The sequence below is a fragment of the Papaver somniferum genome, chromosome 1 (genome assembly GCF_003573695.1).
Source record: "Papaver somniferum cultivar HN1 chromosome 1, ASM357369v1, whole genome shotgun sequence".
Classification (NCBI taxonomy): Eukaryota; Viridiplantae; Streptophyta; class Magnoliopsida; order Ranunculales; family Papaveraceae; genus Papaver; species Papaver somniferum.
The window spans coordinates 241,814,286-241,838,140 of NC_039358.1; the positions used below are offsets into that span (position 1 = coordinate 241,814,286).

Consider the following 23,855-nt stretch of genomic DNA (forward strand, 5'->3'; position numbering starts at 1 on the left):
GCCATGATTATTGTGTTGCTTGTGAACGCTGTCAAAAGCTAGGAAGCATTTCGAGGAGAAACATGATGCCATTGAACCCCATTTTGATTGTGGAGATTTTTGATGTTTGGGGGATCGACTTCATGGGTCCATTCCCTATTTCTGACGGTAGATTGTACATCCTAGTCGCAGTTGATTACGTTTCTAAGTGGGTAGAAGCCATAGCAACCAGAACAAATGACCACAAGGTGGTACTTTCATTTCTAAAGGAAAACATATTTGCACGTTTTGGTACCCCTAGAGCTATCATCAGTGACGGCGGTTCACATTTTCGTAACAAGTACTTTGAGTCTTTAGTACGCAAGTATGGCATAACTCACAAGGTTGCTACTCCGTACCACCCTCAGACTAGTGGACAAGTGAAGTTTCTAATAGGGAAATTAAGCACATTCTGGAGAAGACGGTCAACCCGTCCAGGAAAGATTGGTCATTGAGATTGAATGATGCTTTGTGGGCCTATAGAACAGCTTATAAGACACCAATTGGCATGTCCCCCTATCGTCTAGTGTATGGAAAGCCGTGCCATCTACCTGTGGAATTAGAACATCGTGCCTACTGGGCAATCAAAGAGCTGAACTTCTCTCTGGACGAAGCTGGAATTCAAAGGAAACTCCAACTCAACGAGTTGGAAGAATTGAGAAATGAGGCTTATGATAGTGCCAAGTTATATAAGCAGAAGATGAAGATGTTTCATGATAAGCGTATTCTGCGCAAATCCTTCACTCCTGGTCAGAAAGTTTTGTTGTATGACTCCCGATTATATCTTTTTCCGGGAAAACTGCGTTCCAGATGGAAGGGTCCGTACCTCGTACGCACAGTTTTTCCTCATGGAGCTGTAGAGCTGGAGGATGTTTCCAACAAGAACATTTTCAAAGTCAACGGGAAGAGATTAAAACCATTCCTTGAACCATTCCCACCCGACATTGAAACAACCAACCTGGAGAACCCGGTCTATGTGGACCAAACTGGTCCACTCTTTCCCTAAATAACCAAAAAATTTTCCAAATGTTTCCCTAAAAACCAAAATTTTTCTTTTTTCCCATCAAAACCAAATGTCTCCCGACAAAACCAAATTTTTCCCGAAAAGTCCAATCCCATTAAAAACCAAATTTTCTTGTAGATAATGTGTTAGTTAAATTTCCTTTTGTATATATTTTGTGCTCATCCATTGTGACTCCTAATATGATGGATTTTTGCCTTGAATAACGGAGTTTTAATTGAGCTTTCGCCGTACAATCGGGTATTCTATCTCCTTTTACTCTACTCAGCATGTTCCTCTTCATATATTGTTTTATAATTCTTTCCATGTTTTGAAACATTGAGGACAATGTTTAGTTTAGGTTTGGGGGTGAAAAGTAGATACTTCGATAATATGCCATAATTGAAAACAAAACTCCATCTTTTTGAAAAAATTGAAAAATCAAAATAAAAAATTAAAAAATCATAAAAATGGAGCTCATTTACCTTGAAATGTTGACTCTTGTGCAAATATGTAATTATTAGGAGTCTTAGTCTAGATATTTAGGCACCCTGATTCTAGCACAATTCACATAGTGATAAGAAATTTGCACGCGCACGATCTACCAATACATGTATGGCCTCGATCTTCAAGGTGTTTGATAGGAAGTCACGATTGACAATCACTTTAGAATACTGAACGAAACTTGACTAGCTTGTTCTTTGGTTGGTTGGGATAGAAGGTGGAGGTTACATTAAGAAAGACAACCATCGAATTTAACTGGGTGCATCAAAAAGGGCTACCTCTTGCGAAGTGTCATGTAATTTTTTGTTTCTTTTTGTTTTGTATCAAAAGATCTACCATATGTAAAAATCAATTTCAAGTTCTTGAAAAAAAAAAAAAATCAAGTATTTATCAATTCCATCCTCTCTTGTTCCAAAAATAGAAGAGAGTAGTCAATGTAAATAAGAGTCATGTAAAGAGTCATCTTTTGTTTTATTGTAATAAGCAAGGAAGGGTGTATGCCATTGATATACAATGGTGTGTCAGGAAAAGAACTACCTAAACTAGCCTGCAAGTGCACAGGGAAGTTGAAGCAAGAAAGAGTAAATAAGGGTTTGTCCACAGGGACTTGGAGGATTTGCTAAAGTTTTCTTTGGGGAATTTCTAAGGTTATCTGAGTTCAAAGGAAGATACTAAGGCTTTTGATTCCACTACTTGACCCTAGGCTAAGGCAGTACCTAATCAAATCATTGTTCTTGTTTCATTTCAGGGAAGATCATAATGGATGATTTTCTAGACTAATCTTTACTCACTTGCCCCTAGCATCAGCTGTCTTCTTACAGCACAACTGATCACAGGCTTGTTGTTCAAGAAGCTATCTATCACCCTAAGACAGTTAAACACAGTCCTTCAAATGGACTGAATTCTTAGCTACCGTCATTCTTTCACCCCTAGAATCAGTTGTCTTCTTACAGCACAACTGATCACAGATGCATTCACTCAAGTAGATATTATCAGTCCTATTAAATTTAAGCACTACAAGAACAGTTAACATGATCATGGATTATCCTAGCATACAATTCAAGAGCTTCCTCTAAGCCTTAGCAAGTGAATTAGAACATGGACATGCTTGTAATCATGATGCTAACAGATATAAACATGCTCCACATTACAACATACAATTCACAGTCAATTTTTATGCATAACAAAAATTCAACATGAATTGAAAATGAATTGCTAATAGTGCTCACTGGCTAGCCCAGAGATATCCCTTACAACACACCCACAACCCTCAATTTATAGTCCACAACACTCAATTAGGGTTCTACAAGTTTCCCCCAAATCAGTCAAAATTAGGGTTTACCAAATCTTACCTAATTCGATGAAATAACAGCTCCATCACGTCGACCCATCCTTCTATTTCTCTTCCTGCTCCATATCCTGCTCCAATTACTTCTAGCTCATCAACCTATTTCACCAACTTCACACCTAGGGTTCAGTGGCGTGGAAATAGATGAAATTAGTTGTTGAGGAAGATGTAGGACGTGGTAGTGATGATGGTTTGTGGTTGTTAGAAGCCATGATGGCTTTTGGTGGGAGTTATGGTGGTGAGAAGGGGCAGTGGAGGTGATGGTGGTGGCAGAGTATGGTGGTTGCAGAGGGTGAGGGAGAAAGAAGTCGATGGAAAGAAGGAGGGGAGTGTTTGGCGATGGGTATAGGGTTAGGTTGCTCGGGTGTGAGGCGGGCTCATCAGATTTCGATGTTAGGCGAGGCTGAGCTGTGGGATGTGGAGTTGATAGAATAATCTGACGGCGAGATGGAGTGAAGCTTGTAGCGACCGCTGGATTATATAATACAACAAAATCAACGACGCCAGATGGAGTTAGGTGTTGTAGTGTTAGGCGGAGATATCAAACTTCGATGCACAGCAAGGGAGCGACCATCGGATGCTTCTGAGAACTGATCTGACGGCTGAAGACGCAAGCGGGTATGGATTTGGGTTTGGGAAATGAGTTTGGGCTTGGAAAACCTTGAGCCCACTTCTTCTTTAAGAACAACTTTCTTCTTCTTGAGCCCATTTCCAGCTTTTTGGACGTGCGCTCCATTCTTTGCGGCTTCCTTGCGTAATTTCTTCCGGCTTTTCACCACTCTTCTGCTCTTTTTGCTCCGCAAGTCATCCAGAATTTATTTATTACCTAAAAATGCAAAATTAAGTAAGAAAAATATTTATTCTTGAAAACAATGAAAATACAGAATATGGGATAAAATGTAGAATTAATGCACAAAAGATGAGTTAAATGCCAACAAAAAGGGATAAATATATACAATATTTGGCACTCATCAAATACCCCCAAACCTGAATTTTACTTGTCCTCAAGTAAAACAAAACTAAGGAAATCCTAACTATACCACTGTCGCTGGTCTCTCGAATGCATTTAGCGTATGCACTAAGCCTTTTAAACCACTAAGTGTCCCTAGTGGACGAGTTGAAGTCTCGTGAAGGTTTGCTTAGAACGTACCTACAAAGTTCTAGGTCAAAATATAAGCTCAGATTCCATCAAATGTGACATGTGCAAAACAGTTAAGCTCACAGCAAAATGGAGATGTCAATCTAGCTATCAAGGCACAATCCTAGCACTGATAACAAAAAAACATGTGATAAGAGTGTAAAGTGTATCTACACATGTGTAAAGAAAGATCTGAAGTTATGACTACTAATCACCAAGAGATAGTTTCTCAGGCTAAGAACTGAGGTCGAAATCTAGCTAGCTGTCCGGACTTTACGAGAATTGTGAATGAGTTGGAGGTATTTCACAATTACTCGCGTTGTACATCAATGGCATACACCCTCCTTGCTTATTACAAAAACAAAATGACTATTTACATGACTCTTATTTACATTGACTATCTCTTTTTATTTTTGGAACAAGAGATGATGGAATTGATAAATACTTGATTTTTTGTATTTTTTTTGATATGAATATATACATCGTTTTTTTTTTTTTTTTTTTTTTTTTTTTTTTTTTTTTTTTTAGAACAAGGAAACACTTTTGATACATAACAAAAGAAACAAAAGATTACATGACACTTTGCAAGAGGTAGCCCTTTTTGATGCACCCAGTTAAATTCGATGGTTGTCTTTCTTAATGTAACCTCCACCTTCTATCCCAACCAACCAAAGAACAAGCTAGTCAGTTTCGTTCAGTATTCTAAAGTGATTGGCAATCGTAACTTCCTATCAAACACCTTGAAGATCGAGGCCATACATGTATTGGTAGATCGTGCGCGTGCAAATTTCTTATCACTATGTGAATTGTGCTAGAATCAGGGTGCCTAAATATCTAGACTAAGACTCCTAATAAAAATACATATTTGCACAAGAGTCAACATTTCAAGGTAAATGAGCTCCATTTTTATGATTTTTATTTTTTTAATTTTTGATTTTTTTTTAATTTTTTTGGAATTTTTCAATTTTTTCAAAAAGAAGGAGTTCGTTTTCAATTATGCATTATCATGGTATCTACTCTATACCCCCAAACCTAAACTAAACATTGTCCTCAATGTTTCAAAATATGGAAAGAATTAAAAACATATGAAGAGGAACATGCTGAGTAGAGTAAAAGGAGAGAGAATACCCGATTGTACGGCGAGCTCGATTAAAACTCCGTTATTCAAGGCAAAAATCATATTAGCAGTCACAATGGATGAGCACAATATATACAAAAGGAAATTTAACTAACACATTATCTACAAGAAAATTTGGTTTTTAATGGGATTGGACTTTTTGGAAAAAATTTGGTTTGTTGGGAAAACGAAAAATTTTGGTTTTTAGGGAAAGATTTGGAAAACTTTTTGGTTATTTAGGGAAAGAGTGGACCAGTTTAGTCCACATAGACTGGGTCCTCCAGGTTGGTTGTTTCAATGTCGGGTGGAAATGGCTCAAGGAATGGCTTTAATCTCTGCCCGTTGACTTTGAAAACGTTCTTGTTGGAGACATCCTCCAGCTCTACAGCTCCATGAGGAAAAACTGTGCGTACTAGGTACGGACCCTTCCATCTGGAACGCAGTTTTCCTGGAAAAAGATGTAATCGGGAGTCATACAGCAAGACTTTCTGACCAGGAGTGAAGGATTTGCGTAGAATACGCTTGTCATGAAATATCTTCATCTTTTGCTTGTACAGCTTGGCACTGTCATAAGCCTCATTCTCAATTCTTCCAACTCGTTGAGTTGAAGTTTCCGTTGAATTCCAGCTTCGTCCAGAGAGAAGTTCAGCTCTTTGATTGCCCAGTAGGCACGATGTTCTAATTCCACAGGTAGATGGCACGGCTTTCCATACACTAGACGATAGGGGGACATGCCAATTGGTGTCTTATAAGCTGTTCTATAGGCCCACAAAGCATCATTCAATCTCAATGACCAATCTTTCCTGACGGGTTGACCGTCTTCTCCAGAATGTGCTTAATTTCCCTATTAGACACTTCCACTTGTCCACTAGTCTGAGGGTGGTACGGAGTAGCAACCTTGTGAGTTATGCCATACTTGCGTACTAAAGACTCAAAGTACTTGTTACGAAAATGTGAACCGCCGTCACTGATGATAGCTCTAGGGGTACCAAAACGTGAAAATATGTTCTCCTTTAGAAATGAAAGTACCACCTTGTGGTCATTTGTTCTGGTTGCTATGGCTTCTACCCACTTAGAAACGTAATCAACTGCGACTAGGATGTACAACTTGCTGTCAGACATGGGAAATGGACCCATGAAGTCTATCCCCCAAACATCAAAAATCTCCACAATCAAAATGGGGTTCAATGGCATCATGTTTCTCCTCGAAATGCTTCCTAGCTTTTGACAGCGTTCACAAGCAACACAATAATCATGGCAATCCTTGAACAATGATGGCCAATCCACACACTGCAAGATCTTTGCAGCGGTTTTCTTGGCACTGAAATGGCCTCCACATGCTTGGTCATGACAGAAAGATATCACATCTTTCTGTTCCATGTCGGGTACACATCTCCTAATGATTTGGTCTCGGCAGTACTTAAACAAATATGGGTCGTCCCAAAGGAAATGTTTAACTTCAGCCAAGAACTTGGAGCGGTCTTGTCTCGACCAATGTGAGGGCATTCTACCTGTAGCAAGGTAGTTAACAATGTCGGCAAACCAAGGAAGGTTTGTCACAGACATCAATTGTTCATCAGGGAATGATTCTCTAATCAGCTCAGATTCATCAATAGACTCACTAGTTAATCGGGACAAGTGATCAGCAACCACATTCTCACAACCTTTCTTATCACGGATTTCGATGTCGAATTCCTGTAATAAGAGTATCCATCGAATAAGGCGAGCTTTAGCATCCTTCTTAGAAAGAAGATACTTCAAAGCCGCATGGTCAGTGTATATGATGATCTTAGATCCTATCAATAAGATCTAAACTTGTCTAATGCAAATACCACGGCAAGTAACTCCTTCTCGGTAGTCGAATAGTTGAGTTGAGCATCATTAAGAGTTTTACTAGCATAGTATATCACATATGGTAGTCTATCAACACGCTGTCCTAAAACAGCGCCAACGGCGTAATCAGAGGCATCACACATGAGTTCGAACGGTAGTTCCCAGTCGGGTGGTTGGACAATAGGAGCTGAGGTGAGGAGAGTCTTGAGTTCTTCCCACGCCTTCACACACGCAGCATCAAAGTTAAAGACAACATCTTTGGCAAGTAGGTTACACAAAGGGCGAGAGATTTGGCTAAAGTTTTTGATGAATCTCCGGTAGAATCCGGCGTGACCTAAAAATGATCGAATCCCCTTCACAGAGTGGGGTTGGGGTAAATGTTGAATGAGGTCGACTTTAGCTTTATCTACTTCAATTCCTTTTTCCGATACGATGTGTCCTAGAACTATGCCGGATTCACCATGAAGTGGCATTTTTCCCAGTTTAAAATCAGATTCTTTTGCTTACATCTTGATAGCACAAGGACTAGATGGTCCAAACATTCGTCAAAAGAAGACCAAACACAGAGAAATCATCCATAAAGATCTCGAGAAAACTATCTATCATGTCTGAAAAAATGCTCATCATGCAACGCTGGAAAGTAGCAGGTGCATTACACAGCCCGAAGGGCATACGTCTAAAAGCAAATGTCCCAAATGGACACGTGAATGTAGTTTTTTCCTGATCTTCCGGTGCAATGTGAATTTGGTTATAACCGGAAAAGCCATCTAGAAAACAGTAGTGACTGTGTCCAGACACACGTTCTAGCATTTGGTCTATGAAGGGAAGGGGGAAGTGATCTTTTCTTGTTACTGTGTTCAACTTCCTGTAGTCGATACATACTCGCCATCCTGTGGTTGTACGTGAAGGGACTAACTCATTCTTTTCGTTCCGAACTACAGTAATGCCTGACTTCTTAGGCACAACTTGAATGGGACTAACCCATTTACTATCTGAAATCGGATATATGATACCCGCATCAAGTAGCTTCAAGATCTCACTCTTAACAACGTCTCTCATGTTAGGATTAAGTCTCCTTTGCATTTCCCTAGATGGTTTGGCATTCTCTTCAAGATTAATGTGATGCATGCAAATGGTGGGGCTTATCCCTTTGAGATCTGAGATGGTCCATCCTAAGGCTTCTTTCTGCTCCTCAAGTACTCCTAAAAGCTTGTTTTCCTGTTCTATGTTTAATCGTGAAGAAATGATAACAGGTAAAGTATCAGAAGGACCTAGAAATGCATACTTCAAAGTATCAGGTAATGGTTTCAATTCCTGTTTGGCCTTAGGAGACTCATCCGAAGATATAACAGACTTCTCAGAAAGTGGGAGTTGTTCCACTGTAGTCTGCCATTTAGTGATGTCCATTTGAGGTACAGATTCGAGCAAAGATTGGACTTCACCAATGTATTCATCATCATACAACTCCAAGTTAACATCTTCCAAACATGCTTGCAGGGATCTTTTGACATAATGCCAGTCAATGAATCTTGTATCAAACTCTCAATCATATTGACCTCATGTACATCCTCATCATCAAGATTCACATGCTGTTGACTAACATTAAACACATTCAGCTCGACAGTCATGTTCCCAAAAGACAGCTTCAACACTCCATTACGACAATTGATGATCGCATTAGATGTCGCCAAGAAAGGACGTCCTAAAATGACAGGAATGTGACTATCCGGGTTTTGTACAGGTTGAGTGTCTAAGACAATAAAGTCTACAGGAAAGTAGAACTTATCAACCTTAATTAAACATCCTCAATACACCTCGAGGGACTTTGACGGATCGGTCCGCCAATTGGAGAGTTATGGGTGTTGGCTTCAATTCTCCAAGACCTAACTGCGCATAAACAGAATATGGCAGGAGGTTCACACTTGCACCTAGATCTAATAAAGCTTTACTGACCATGTGGTTTCCTATAGTGCAAGAAATTGTTGGACAACCTGGGTCCCTAAACTTAGGTGGAGTTTTGTTCAGAATGATGGAACTCACCTGTTCAGCTAAGAAAGCACGTTTGTGCACATTAATCTTGCGCTTTTGAGTGCACAAGTCTTTGAGGAATTTGGCATATGCAGGGATTTGCTTAATTGCCTCAAGAAAAGGAATGTTGATGTTGACTCTTTTGAACAGTTCTAACATCTCATTGTAGTGGGTGCTTATCTGTTGGCGAACTAACCTCTGAGGATATGGAGCAACATGAACATTAGGAGTTAGAGGGGTATTCACAACAGTGGGATTGTCGGCTTCGCTAATGTACTCAGGTTCCTTTTCTAAGTTGGAGGTGTTCTTTGGTGGTGTAGGCAATGATATGCTTGGCTCAGACTCATTTGATTGTGGTATGCCTACATTGTTCTCAACAATCTTACCACTTCGGAGAGTGGTGATGGAATGGGCTTGATCGGGTGAGGTTTCATTGCAAGATGATGTTCCTGCTTGAAATATCCTCTTTGGATTTTGTTGGGGCTGGCTAGGAAGTTTACCCTTTTCTCTTGTATTCAGTGCATCGCAAATTTGACCCATCTGTAGTTCTAGAGCGGAGACTCGTTGATCAGTTGCTTTCTCATTCTTCATCAGATGTTGGGTCAATGATTGATACTCTCTTCAATGCTAGACAATTTCTTGTCAGCAGTGTATTGAGGGTACGACTGCTGTTGAGGATTTTTAGGGTATTGATAGCCTTGATTGTTTTGATAGCTTTGAGTGGGTTGAGATGGTCCTCCTTGAATGGGTCCTTTAGACCATGAAAAATTGGGGTGGTTCCTCCATCCTGGGTTGTAGGTCTGTGAATAAGGGTTATGCTCTTGTTTTTGAAACATAGCATGTGCCTGTTCTAGCCTAGATTCTTGGAATGCATGCATTTCCGGACAATCACTGACCTGATGGTCAGAACCGTTACATATATCACAGATAGCCATTTCGACATGTTCACAGAAAGCAGTGGTAGAAGGTTTTACGTTTTTCTGAAGTTCTAATGCTTCTATTCTTCTTGCTAGTGCCATTTTTGCATTTTCCTCAAATTAGACTCAATTCTATGGACCTTATCTACAGGTGTAGTCTTTCTAGGTTCACGAATGGACTCCCATTGTTGAGTTTTTTCAGCAACTTCAATTAGGAAAGCCCAAGAGTCATCAGCACTTTTATCTGTGAAGAGTCCATTGCACATAGACTCTACAATTGTTCGGGTGGAGACATCTAAACCTTCATACAAAATTTGCACAAGTCTCCATTTCTCAAAACCATGATGGGGACACTTAAGCAACAATTCATTGAATCTCTCAAGATATCTAGCTAAGGTTTCACCTTCTAATTGTACAAAGCTGTTCAGATTTTGACGAATTGTCGCAGTCTTGTGATTAGGGAAGAACTTTTTGAAAAACTCTTTTGTGAGGTTGTCCCATGTCCTAATTGACTGTGGATGTAAGGCATACAGCCATGACTTGGCCTTTTCCTTCAAAGAAAAAGGGAATAGTCTCAATTTTAGGGTTTCGTCAGACATCTGAGTGAAACGTATAGTTCCACAAATCTCCTCAAATTCTCTCACGTGATGGTAAGGGTTTTCATTTTCAATTCCTCTAAACACGGGAAGCATTTGTATTGTGCTCGATTTTAGCTCATAATGACCAGTAGCTTCTGGTAAAACAATGCACGAGGGTTGGCTTGTCCTTGTGGGGTACATGTAATCCTTGAGGCTACGGGGTTCTTCCATTATCTCAGGTTGGTCCGGTGTGTTTTCCTCAGAGGATGTGGGTATGTCAATTGGGTCTATTGGATTGACTCTAATTAGTCGGTTTGATTGGTCTCTAAAGGTCACAACCATATCCTAACAAGATCATTGATCGATGAAATAACATCTAACAAGCCCACAGTTTTTTTTTTTTTTTTGTAAGGTTAGGAGCCCAATGGTTGGGATATAAACCTATAGTCCAAAACAAAGTGCAAGCCCACAAAAGAAAAGAAAAATAACAAACAAAAAGTTACAAGCCCATAAAAAAAAAAAAAAAAAAAAAAAAAAAATAATTACAAGCCCAAATAGAAAATAAAGAAAAAGAAAAATAAAAATTATTACAGGCCCAAATATAAACACTTAAATACAAGCCCAGATAAATTTAATGAGGCCCAGTTGGGTTAGCTCATGGGTTAGGCTTACTTGATTTTTGGAGGGAGCCCAAATTTAGGCTTTTAGTCCCCTTTTAGTTGCACAGCCCAGTTGGGCTTTATGATCGTCCTAAGCAGCTCACGTTCAAGCCCAGCAGCAATTGAAGTGACTCAGCAACACAAGCCCAGCAGAATCTGCAGCGAAGCCCAGCAGAGAATGAGGTTACTAAGCCCAGCTCAGTTGGTTCAAGCCCAGCAGCAAAGGTTGCACAAGCCCGGCAGCAACAGAAATAGGCGAGCCCGCAGCCCAGTTGACAGCTTCAGTTGGCAGCCCAGTTGGCAGCTTCAGTTGGCAGCCCAGTTGGCTTGGCAGCAGCAGCAGCAGCAGCAGGCTTTGGCTTGGCAGCACCAGCAGCAGCAGCAACAGAGAAAGCACCAGCAGCAGCAACAGCAACAGCAGGCTTTGGCTTTGGCTTTGGTAGCAGCAGCAACAGCAGCAGCTCAGAGAAAGCACCAGCAGCAGCAACAGCAGCAGCAGCAGCAACAACTGCAGCAGCACAGTCAGTGCAAGGTAGTGCAAGGCAAAGCACTTAGTGAAGCAAAAACAAGATCAATGCAAGAGCAGGAGCATACAGAAAACAGGAACAAGTTGCAGGTCAGGACAAGTAAGTTTTAAAAAAAAAAAAGAAAACAGAAAACAAGCAAACCGCTACCGAGTCCCCGGCAGCGGCGCCAAAAACTTGGTGTGTCAGGAAAAGAACTACCTAAACTAGCCTGCAAGTGCACAGGGAAGTTGAAGCAAGAAAGAGTAAATAAGGGTTTGTCCACAGGGACTTGGAGGATTTGCTAAAGTTTTCTTTGGGGAATTTCTAAGGTTATCTGAGTTCAAAGGAAGATACTAAGGCTTTTGATTCCACTACTTGACCCTAGGCTAAGGCAGTACCTAATCAAATCATTGTTCTTGTTTCATTTCAGGGAAGATCATAATGGATGATTTTCTAGACTAATCTTTACTCACTTGCCCCTAGCATCAGCTGTCTTCTTACAGCACAGCTGATCACAGGCTTGTTGTTCAAGAAGCTATCTATCACCCTAAGACAGTTAAACACAGTCCTTCAAATGGACTGAATTCTTAGCTACCATCATTCTTTCACCCCTAGAATCAGTTGTCTTCTTACAGCACAACTGATCACAGATGCATTCACTCAAGTAGATATTATCAGTCCTATTAAATTTAAGCACTACAAGAACAGTTAACATGATCATGGATTATCCTAGCATACAATTCAAGAGCTTCCTCTAAGCCTTAGAAAGTGAATTAGAACATGGACATGCTTGTAATCATGATGCTAACAGATATAAACATGCTCCACATTACAACATACAATTCACAGTCAATTTTTATGCATAACAAAAATTCAACATGAATTGAAAATGAATTACTAATAGTGCTCACTGGCTAGCCCAGAGATATCCCTTACAACACACCCACAACCCTCAATTTATAGTCCACAACACTCAATTAGGGTTCTACAAGTTTCCCCCAAATCAGTCAAAATTAGGGTTTACCAAATCTTACCTAATTCGATGAAATAACAGCTCCATCACGTCGACCCATCCTTCTATTTCTCTTCCTGCTCCATATCCTGCTCCAATTACTTCTAGCTCATCAACCTATTTCACCAACTACACACCTAGGGTTCAGTGGCGTGGAAATAGATGAAATTAGTTGTTGAGGAAGATGTAGGACGTGGTAGTGATGATGGTTTGTGGTTGTTAGAAGCCATGATGGCTTTTGGTGGGAGTTATGGTGGTGAGAAGGGGCAGTGGAGGTGATGGTGGTGGCAGAGTATGGTGGTTGCAGAGGGTGAGGGATAAAGAAGTCGATGGAAAGAAGGAGGGGAGTGTTTGGCGATGGGTATAGGGTTAGGTTGCTCGGGTGTGAGGCGGGCTCATAAGATTTCGATGTTAGGCGAGGCTGAGCCGTGGGATGTGGAGTTGATAGAATAATCTGACGGCGAGATGGAGTGAAGCTTGTAGCGACCGCTGGATTATATAATACAACAAAATCAACGACGCCAGATGGAGTTAGGTGTTGTAGTGTTAGGCAGAGATATCAAACTTCGATGCACAGCAAGGGAGCGACCGTCGGATGCTTCTGAGAACTGATCTGACGGCTGAAGACGCAAGCGGGTATGGATTTGGGTTTGGGAAATGAGTTTGGGCTTGGAAAACCTTGAGCCCACTTCTTCTTTAAGAACAACTTTCTTCTTCTTGAGCCCATTTCCAGCTTTTTGGACGTGCGCTCCATTCTTTGCGGCTTCCTTGCGTAATTTCTTCCGGCTTTTCACCACTCTTCTGCTCTTTTTGCTCCGCAAGTCATCCAGACTTTATTTATTACCTAAAAATGCAAAATTAAGTAAGAAAAATATTTATTCTTGAAAACAATGAAAATACAGAATATGGGATAAAATGTAGAATTAATGCACAAAAGATGAGTTAAATGCCAACAAAAAGGGATAAATATATACAATATTTGGCACTCATCATACAACGCGAGTAATTGTGAAATACCTCCAACTCATTCACAATTCTCGTAAAGTCCGGACAGCTAGCTAGATTTCGACCTTGGTTCTTAGCCTGAGAAACTATCTCTTGGTGATTAGTAGTCATAACATCCGATCTTTCTTTACACATGTGTAGATACACTTTACACTCTTATCACATGTCTTTATTTGTTATCAGTGCTAGGATTGTGCCTTCGATAGCTAGATTGACATCTCCATTTTGCTGTGAGCTTAACTGACTTGCACATGTCACATTTGATGGAATCTGAGCTTATATTTTGACCTAGAACTTTGTAGGTACGTTCTAAGCAAACCTTCACGAGACTTCAACTCGTCCACTAGGGACACTTAGTGGTTTAAAAGGCTTAGTGCATACGCTAAATGCATTCGAGAGACCAGCGACAGTGGTATAGGTAGGATTTCCTTAGTTTTGTTTTACTTGAGGACAAGTAAAATTCAGGTTTGGGGATATTTGATGAGTGCCAAATATTGTATATATTTATCCCTTTTTGTTGGCATTTAACTCATCTTTTGTGCATTAATTCTACATTTTATCCCATATTCTGTATTTTCTTTGTTTTCAAGAATAAATATTTTTATTAATTAATTTTGCATTTTTAGGTAATAAATAAAGTTTGGATGAATAGCGGAGCGGAAAAGAGCAGAAAAGTAGTGAAAAGCCGGGAGGAATTACACAAGGAAGCCGCGAAGAATGTTGTGCACAAGACCAAAAGGCTAGAAGTGGGCTTGAAGAAGAAGAATTGTCCTTAAAGAAGATATGGGCTTGGCATACCCAAGGACCAAAACCCTTACTCAAACACATCTCCACTATCCAAGCCCGTCTCGGATTTCAGCCGTCAGATCGAAGCATCTCAGCATCCTACGGTCGCTCCATCATCGCACATCAAACTCCGAAGCCCCCGCTTTACATCGCAACGCCCATCTCCATCTTGGTTCGTCCGTTTTGCTACATCCATTCATCCGACGGTCGCTCCACGCTTACCTCCGTATCGCCGTTGGATCCACCTACCATCTTCACATCCGATGGATCTCCTCGCTGCGCATCAACTTCAGATGATTCCGCTCAACACCTTAGCCATCAAACCCATCGACCCAAAACAAACACCCACCTTCTTCTTCCCCAAAACTCACTTCCCCCAAATTTCTCCTCTTCCCCCGACCATGGCAGACACTGCCATGTCTGCTCCGCCGTCTCCATCTCCACCACGACCACAAGGACACCACCACCATCACCTACCTCTTCCCTAGTCGTGTCTGTCTTGTTCTTAGCATTAATTTTTGATGCTACCAAGAAGACAAACATAGCTAGGGTTTCACAGTGGAGAGAAGAAGGAAATTGGAGCAGCGTTCGAGTAGAGGATTAGCAGAGGAGGAGAAGTACAAGCATGGGTCGAGTCTATTTGCATCAGAGGGTGAGTTAATTTTATTTTTATCGAAACCCTAATCCTGCTGATTTGGGGATTTTCAATTTAGGGTTTGTAGAAATTTAGGGTGTTGTAACAAACTATAAATTGATGTTATGGGTGTTGTAGAAATCATCTCTGGGCTAGCCAGTGAACAATATTTGCAACCAATTTTCATTATCCAAATTCCTTTTTAGCTACAGTTGACTGTGTGCAATTTGTGTGTATGTTGTATCTTAATTTAGCTTATTTGATGAATGCTGTTGTTGTACTCATGTCTAGCATGAGCTAATTCACTGCAACTAAGGCTCTGATGAAGCCTAGTGCACTGTTAGATGATGCATGGTTAGGATAGTTTTCTTGATGCCTGTTTTGCTTGAGAAATGGGAAGTACTCAGTGCTCTGGCATGCCTGTGATTGATTGTGCTGTCAAAAGACAGTCAATGCTAGGGGCATATCAGTGAGCAAGCTGATTTTCCTCCCATTCTAGATGTATGCATAGGATTTCCAACTCAAACTAGATTTCATTGCTTGATTAGGGCACAAGGTGGATTCAATTGCCTTAGTAACTTCACACAGTTCTGCATTTTTCTCCTTTTCTGTCACTGTTGCTCAATACCTTTGCCTTAGGCTGCTTCCTTTGTTTCACTACCACTGTTACCTTGCCTTGCTCACTGCTATAGTGCTTTGCATCCATTGATAGCTTAGGATAACTTCTTGTATGATCCTACTCCCTGTGGACAAACCCCTACTCATCCCTATACTATAAAATTTGGCCTTGTATACTTGCAAGAGTTTTGTGTGCTCCCCATTTTCACACCACATTTATGTCCAAAAAATCTAATGAGAACAAATTATGATTATTGCATATGTATTTCAGGGTTGGATGAACTTGTTAGGAACCGACTTCAGTAAATTCTTAAACATATCCCAATGAGATAAAATACATTACTGATTGAGATAAATCTTTATGGGGCTCAACTTATGTAAATCTCTAAGTATATCCAATAGGATTCAACGAATTCCAGAATCAATTGATATTCTATTTGACTATCGGTTTATATAAATATCTAAGCAATCAGATAACATTGAATGAACTACAGATTCGAATGAATCTTCCATGAGATTAATTGATATTAAGAGCTCCTTTAGGCTTTAATCCATGTTATCCTTATAAATGTTTAATTATAACTTTTTATTAGTGTGCTAAATAAAGATTAAACCTAAGAAAAATTTGGAAATAGGAATTGGGAAAAAACAAAAATCAAAACTAGAAAATGTATTTGATTTACAAAATCATTAACCTGTGAGACATTGTGAGATTTCGATATACCAGTCGGGTGTCTAGATTGCCAACGGGACCCAAATTTAGGAACATAACTGGACGCTAAGCAATTGATGTCAGTTCGGTTTCGAGTAATAGGATACCCACCTAAAAACCTAATTGAGTTAGATGGACTTAATCACTAGTGAATCTGAATTTGGTATGAAAATCAAAATCCGTTACTAGATAAAATAGTATCGCAACCTGAATCATATACGTTTTTGGCTAATATAACGACTTTTATATTTGTGGTTGTACCTCGATAGATCGTCAAAACGACCTTGAGGATCGCCAAATTTGTCGAGATGATACATGTATATGTATACTTTGGTGGTTTAAGAATCAAACTGAATTCATCTTTTTTGTCTTTCTTATGGGTCTAAGTTTCTTTATTAGTTCTATGAGTTTAGACGGGGAAAAAAATAATGACAAGTTAGGGTTCATTATTTCTCAGTTTTAGTTTTCTCTGAGTGAGGTTAGGGGAGAAACATATACCAGGACGAGAGGATAAGAGAAAGACAAAATGATAGATAACTTTTTAGGTTTTATCTTTCTTTTCAGATATGACAGATATTTTAGCGGGCATCTCAAGGAACTAATCAATGAATTCTAGAGTCGTATACTTGACTTGAACATATTATAAGTCTTTCTAAAATCGACTTAATATGTAAATCTCTACGAGCATCCAGTGACACTAAACATATTGTAAAATTGAAAAATCTTATTTTGGAATCGGCTTTTGAAAATCTAGAAGTATATATATCCAATGAGTAATGTCCAGTGAATTACTGGATATTACTGCAATATGCATCAATTTTTTATGTACACACTAAAATCAACCAAAACAATGGTTACATAACTTGTTATAGATACATAACTTTGTTATGCAGATGCATAATTTGTCATGTAGTCGAGAAAATTGTTGCATAATTCGTTATGCGTCTGCAAAATGTGTTATGCATCTTTTTTGGTGGCTGCATAATGGCTGTGTAGTCAGTTTTCGAAATTTTGTCTAAAATGATGATCACCTCTGATTTTTTCGTGAAAAACAAAAATTTGATATTGTTGTTTGTACTCGTTGCGTAGCTTTCTTAAAAAGATTTCCAACGATATAAAATTTGTAAAATTCCAAGGCGCGGATTTTTAGATATGTTATATCCAAGTTGCGTTGCCAATTATTTTTTTTGGATCTCCCCCTAAGTTTCCCAAATGTGAAAACTACAGGGAGACCCATTCTACAGATTTTCCACACCGTGAAACCCACGGGCGGAAAAGTTCACGCGCGCATCCAATTTTCGTGAGAAAATTTCTCCCAAACCCACAATTTATAAAATTTGGTTTCTTCGTATCTTTTCTTCTTCTTCTTCTTCTTCACGGGAATTACTTCTTCAATTATTTTTCTTTTCTTCCTCCCAACTGTGACTTACGATCAATAATATTGATAAACAGTATAATCACATGAATATTGGAAACAATAGATGAATGAAATCGAAAGTTAGGGTTTGAGGTGATGTTATGAGATGAATCGAGATCTTGCTGTTTGTTATTTCCGAAAGATGTATGAATGGTTTTTTTTAATTAGGTATTATGATTGAGAAGATGGATATGAGATGTGTTCTGAGATGGAGACAGGGTTTTGTAATTGTTTCAATCAACATATAACAAGAAGAAAAGTTAATTTGAGATTTAGAAAATACAAGGAATAATAATAAAGCTTATTTGAGCTTGGATGATGAACAACGAAGAAGAAGAAGAAGAAGAAGAAGAAGATGTTGTTATGAGTGCATAACATGTCATGTAGTCAAAAAATGGATGCATAACACATTAGCCGGCATCTTTGTTATTTTGTGTGAAATTGAAAATTGATGCATAATGCATCATGCAGTCAAGGAAATTGATGCATAACCTGATACGCATCCAAAATACGGCTGCATAATGCATTATGCATCGAGAAAATTGTTGCATAATCTTTAATGCATCGAGAAAATGGATGCATAACCTGATATGCATCCTTAAATATGGTTGCATAACCAATTATAAATCAATTTTTTTATGTACGGACTAAAATCAACCAAAACAATGGCTACATAACTCGTTATAGACGCATAACTTTGTTATGTAGTCGAGAAAATGGATGCATAATTTGTTATGCATCTGCATAATGTGTTATTCATCTGTTTTGGAGGCTGCATAATGAATATGTAGTCAGTTTTCGAAAATTTTCCTTAAAACGATGATCACCTCCGACTTTTTCGTGAAAAAACAAAAAATTGATATTATTGTTTGTACTCGTTGTGTAGCTCTCTTAAAAAGATTTCCAACGATATAAAATTTGTAAAATTCCAAGGCGTGGATTTTTAGATATGTTATATCCAAATTACGTTGCCAATTATACCCCTGAAAAATTAGGCTACATAACGAATTATGCCTGAAAAAACAGTATGCATAACGAGGTAATTGTGGGCTGACAATAGAAATATTATTTTTTTTGGGCCTGCGCCTAATTTTCACTTCCAAAATGTGCAAATTTTTTCAGGTGATTACTCAGGCCTGTATCTTTGTTTCACGGACATTGGAGGCCCATATCCACTAGACAGTTTTCCTACAAACACTACGATCTAAATACCCACTTATCTGTTAAGGGCACCAGTCTGCCTTTATTCCTTGAGAGAAATCGAAACCCTAAATAGAGATTCATCCTTTTCTTTCTACAACCTCCGCCTCCGCAGCCATGGTAAGTCCTTCAAATCTCATCTCACTCTATTTAACTTTTGATCTGAACTCATGCTTGTTTTGATCTTGTAATCGTTCTTCTTATCTTGTAATCGTTCTTCTTATCTTTTGATGATTAAAGTTATATTTTGATTAGATCTTTACTGAAACTGCTGAGGTTTTTTTCATTTTCTGATGTTATGTTTAGACTTATTGAAAACCCAGACAGATTTGGGGTTTTTAGTTGGATTGTGGAAAAGGGTTCTGCTCAATTTAGGATTTTAGTTCTACGATTTCGTTCAATTTTCAGATTTGTTGTTAGGGTTTTAGGTGTGAAAGCCAGTGATGTAAGGATAATATTTGCTACGCTTGATGGGGGTGAAAACCCCTTCTGATGATTATTTATCCACCAAGATCTCTGAGGCTTCTTCATATCATCCCTAACTTTTTTTTTTTTTTTTTTTGATTTAATGATTTTTTTTTTGCTCTGTTTTAGTTAGAACTAATTTCTAAGTTGATTTGCATTTTTAATGATTTCGTTGTGGTGTTGTATGGTTTGATGGTTAGAGATTTAGGACTGTTAGATGTAGTTTAGCTTTATGGTTTGCCGAAGCCAGTGATGTAAGGATAATATTTGCTACTCTTGATGGGGTTTATAATCCCCTCTGATGATTATTTAAGCCAGTGATATAGTTAGGGTTTCTCTAACTATATCTAAATAAAATCTTATGAATGACTTTTGCTACAGCTTTTTCTTTCCTAGGTTTGAGAATCTAGAGCCGTTCTTTGAAGATTTAGATTGATTGGAGTCTAGTCTTCAATTCAATTGAAGATGTATATTTTGATTTAAATTGATTGAAAACCCTCACGTATAATTTCTCCCTCATTTTTACTTGATTCAGTTCAATTTTCTGTTAACGAAGTTATTAGATCCAGATTTTATTTTATAAAATTTAGGGTTTCTGCTTAGATTTGGAATGAAATTAAGGATTTAATTTGGGGGTTTTGTTAGGGTTTCATTAAATTGGGTTTGTAGAAATTTGCATTGATTTTTCTTTTGATTTGGTATCAAAATTCTTTCGGTCGTGTCTGATTTTTAGTAAACGAAGCCATTTAATTGGTGGGTTTTATCTTAGCTACAAAGACTGTAAGGTATTTAAACTTTATTTTGCTATTCAAGTTTTTATTATTTTTTTTTAATGGCGATTGCTTTGAGATTATGAGATTAAATTCCTGATTCGGAAAAAAAAAATAGCTTTGATTTGCTTAAGAAGGCATAATAGTTCACTTTTATGATATCTTTTCTGTTTCCATCAATGAGTATTCACAAGCCATATTGATCTTTTCTAAAATCATTTCCTTCTCAGCAACCTGCAACTTTCAAAGGTGATGGTGTTTGAGGAAGATTGAATATGCATGGGCCATTTTGGTCTTTTCTAAAATATCTCAATCTCAGAAACCTGCAACATATCCAATCCTCCTTAAACACCATTACAATTGAAGGTTTGATCAATCAAAGAGCACTGAAGTCACCAACCTTTTAAGGTTCAAAATGTTTTGTGAATACTTGTTGATGGTTCTTAATAAGGCATGGTCAGCATCTATAGTAGTGGTCTTGGTTAAAGAGAAATGTCCGGTTTTATAGTTTTGGCTGTAGTGTTTCTGGATTTGTACGGTTCTTACTGTTAGTGGTCTAGTGTACCCCTGATTTGGTTAAAAGAAAATCCAAGATGATTTATTAGTTTGTGTACTGATGCCCTGATAATTTTTATTGTTGATGCAGACTAAGCGTACTAAGAAGGCCGGAATCGTTGGCAAATACGGTAAGCTGTTGATATTGCTTATTGGCTCTCTTTAAATTAAAAAAGTTTTGTTTGAGTCTATGCTGTTTAGCTGAGCATAGAGCATTGAACCTTGGTGTTCCTGTGAAATAAGGGTCAACGTTTTTCTCAGAAATTGTATTGATACGTTAAATTCTATTATCGAGTTTTCTTTAAATCTAGTATAAATATTGTTGTTCTGTAGTTGAACTCTTCAGACTGGTAATGCTTATAATAGGCTTTCTCTAGTAATATATTCAATTTTTTATTACAATCTTTACATATGCAGAAGTACACTATGCTTTGGTATTTCATTTTGATCAACAGGAGTTTGTTTATTTCAGGAACAAGATATGGTGCCAGTCTGCGAAAGCAGATCAAGAAGATGGAAATCAGTCAGCATTCCAAGTATTTCTGTGAATTCTGTGGAAAGGTTAGTTGTTTTCTTTTTGGTACACAAGTTTCAGTTTATTTATGTTATGTTTTGTTTACCCTTCTTCAATCCCGTTAGTAATCAATTCCGTTCCTTGTGCAGTATGCCGTGAAGAGGAAGGCCGTTGGAATTTGGGGATGCAAAGACTGTGGCAAAGTGAAAGCTGGTGGTGCCTACACATTGAAGTAAGACTAGCTCTCATGTTCACTTTCCATTCTATATCTGTATGCTACATACAGCGTAAAAAGCTAACCATCTGATTGATTGTTGTCATTCTGTATTGCAGCACCGCTAGTGCGGTCACTGTGAGAAGTACCATCAGAAGGTTGAGGGAGCAGACAGAGAATTAGAGCTCAGCAGTCAGCTTCTTTTTGTTCTTGAAGAGTAGCTGTTTATCTATCTATACAGTACAAGGTTTCTTATTTTGTTTTGATAATAGTAGCTTGACATGGTTATCCTACATTTTGCAATTTAGGTGATTTATCTCTTTCTAGATGTAGTCATGTTTAAATTGCTGAAGAAGATGACATATATGGTTACTTTTATGAGATTTTGAACACTTGTGTCAGCTTTTCTGCACATATTTGTCCCTCGTACATGCTTTAAGATTTTCCTTTTCATTGTTTTCGACCTCTTATCTTGGTTGTTAGCACGTTTCCTTCCCTATGATGTCTGAGCTTGATCTAGCTTGGGCTATGAGGCAGCAGGTCACTATTAGAGACAGTGTTAAATCCAGATGCAGATTTTGAGTTTTAATATCTGTAAACTAGTACTACATTTGAGGAAGAATGCTACTCTCCGTTCCATTTTGCCTGAAAAGGCCAGATTGAAAAATAAACGTATCATTTTTCCTGGAACGGAGGTAGTAGTACTTGGACTGTTCTTACTTTCACCCCTAAATGGTGTTATCTTTGATTTAACATGCACCATCTTATGCACATTTTGTGCACCATAACACTCATTCATTTTATGCCGATTCTCCATGGCTAGAAAATCCGACGAGTTGGAGGTGCCTCCATGGCTGGAAAATCCGACGAGTTGATGGTGCATTTTCGTTGTGCACTTTCTGGCAGCCGGCTCTAATCTATCAGATATTAATATTAGACCGACCTGATTCCTAAAGGCTATTATTGTGATGGTACCCCATCTGACTAATCCAATGACTCCAATCCAATCCCTTTGGCCTATGAATTGGTACCGACATAAAAAGTCATACCTGTACTCCATGACTCGGAATTCTTCCCTTTGGTCCCCCAAATAATAATATCTAAAACCATACGCAAACTCGAATCGAATCTTCTTTATAAAGAGACAACCACCACAAAACTATCACAAATCATCATCAATCAAAAATTACATCACAAAAAATAATCAGCTACAAAACAAACTAATTCTCACCCAGTTTGCTCATCTTTCATTTTAGTCTCTTATCTTCTAGTTCTTGTTGGTAGTTCAAGTATATATATATATATATATGGGTAATTTTGGATGTGTAGAATGTGGAACAAGAAGAAATCCATGCCGGTGCAGGGTTTTTGGACCAACACTCGGGTGTGTGGCGTTTCTGGTGACAGCAATCGTATGTTGGCCAGTTGGAGCGGTGATATGGATCTGCAGCAAACCAAAGGGACGTCGTATCATGGGTAAACCTGCTGCTGTCGTTTATCCTAAGGTTTCTAATTGCCTCCCTATCTAATCAACGATCGGAGAGATTCATGTTTTATGAAATATCTGGTTGTGCAGTGTGATCATCAATAGTTTCTCAATAAATTTTTGTGTTGATAGGCAAATAATAAAATATGTACTCTTATTGTTTTCTATTTCAAATTTGTTGATTGTTAAGGCGCTGATTTCGGATTGCTAAGCAGGAGATTACCTTGGTTTATGATTAATTGTAACTTCAATTCGTGAAGGAATCAACACGCATTTTTTAAGAATATTTTCTTCTTAAATAACTTTATTAATCATTAGACATACTAAAAAAAACAAAAGAAAACGGATGTTAGCGTCCAGAAAAATCTAGTAAATTTGCACATCCGAATATGTTCAGTAATTTTGGTGTCGTTTACTCGTTTATCCGAATATGTTCAGTAATTTGCACATCCGAATCAATCATCATCTTCGCATAGCGTACCTCTTCGCACATTTCTTCACACTTTACTCGTGACTTTGCTGACATCATCTGGTGCGTCATCTCAACTTTGCTATGTGCGATGCTCTTCGCTTAGATTGTATTCTTTACTTCGCTTGATTACTAACGTGTACGATATTTTACTCCTACATTTTGCCTCTTCTCATTTCGCTTATTCTTCAGAGTGAGCGATATGAGAAACTTCCAACTTATGTCATCGCACATTTTAATCCTTTTATGTTTTGTTTTACCGACAATTTCCCTGATTTCAAGCTTTCTTTATGTACGCGTGTCCTTTTAACCATCATCTTCCGACACGTCCTTTTAACCGTATGTTTCTATC

The 23,855-nt window shown here is 38.5% G+C and overlaps 1 protein-coding gene and 1 non-coding gene across 3 annotated transcripts; both read left to right on the forward strand.

Moving 5' to 3' along the window:
* The first annotated feature begins 19,057 nt into the window (after positions 1-19,057).
* Positions 19,058-22,011, forward strand: LOC113321885 (60S ribosomal protein L37a-like). 2 transcript variants are annotated; one of them, XM_026569842.1, is made up of 5 exons: positions 19,058-19,150; positions 20,912-20,951; positions 21,293-21,381; positions 21,484-21,566; positions 21,668-22,011. In XM_026569842.1, exons 1-5 carry the CDS (start codon positions 19,148-19,150, stop codon positions 21,729-21,731), a joined length of 279 nt encoding a protein of 92 aa, XP_026425627.1. In that variant the 5' UTR covers positions 19,058-19,147; the 3' UTR covers positions 21,732-22,011. The 2 variants fall into 2 exon arrangements, with proteins under 2 accessions (XP_026425627.1, XP_026425620.1); XM_026569835.1 differs by lacking the exon at positions 19,058-19,150 and having other exon boundaries at positions 20,906-20,951.
* On the forward strand, positions 19,466-19,554 carry LOC113341390. Its single transcript, XR_003355914.1, has one exon. It is a non-coding gene; the product is annotated as a small nucleolar RNA SNORD24 (small nucleolar RNA).
* Positions 22,012-23,855: the final 1,844 nt, after the last annotated feature.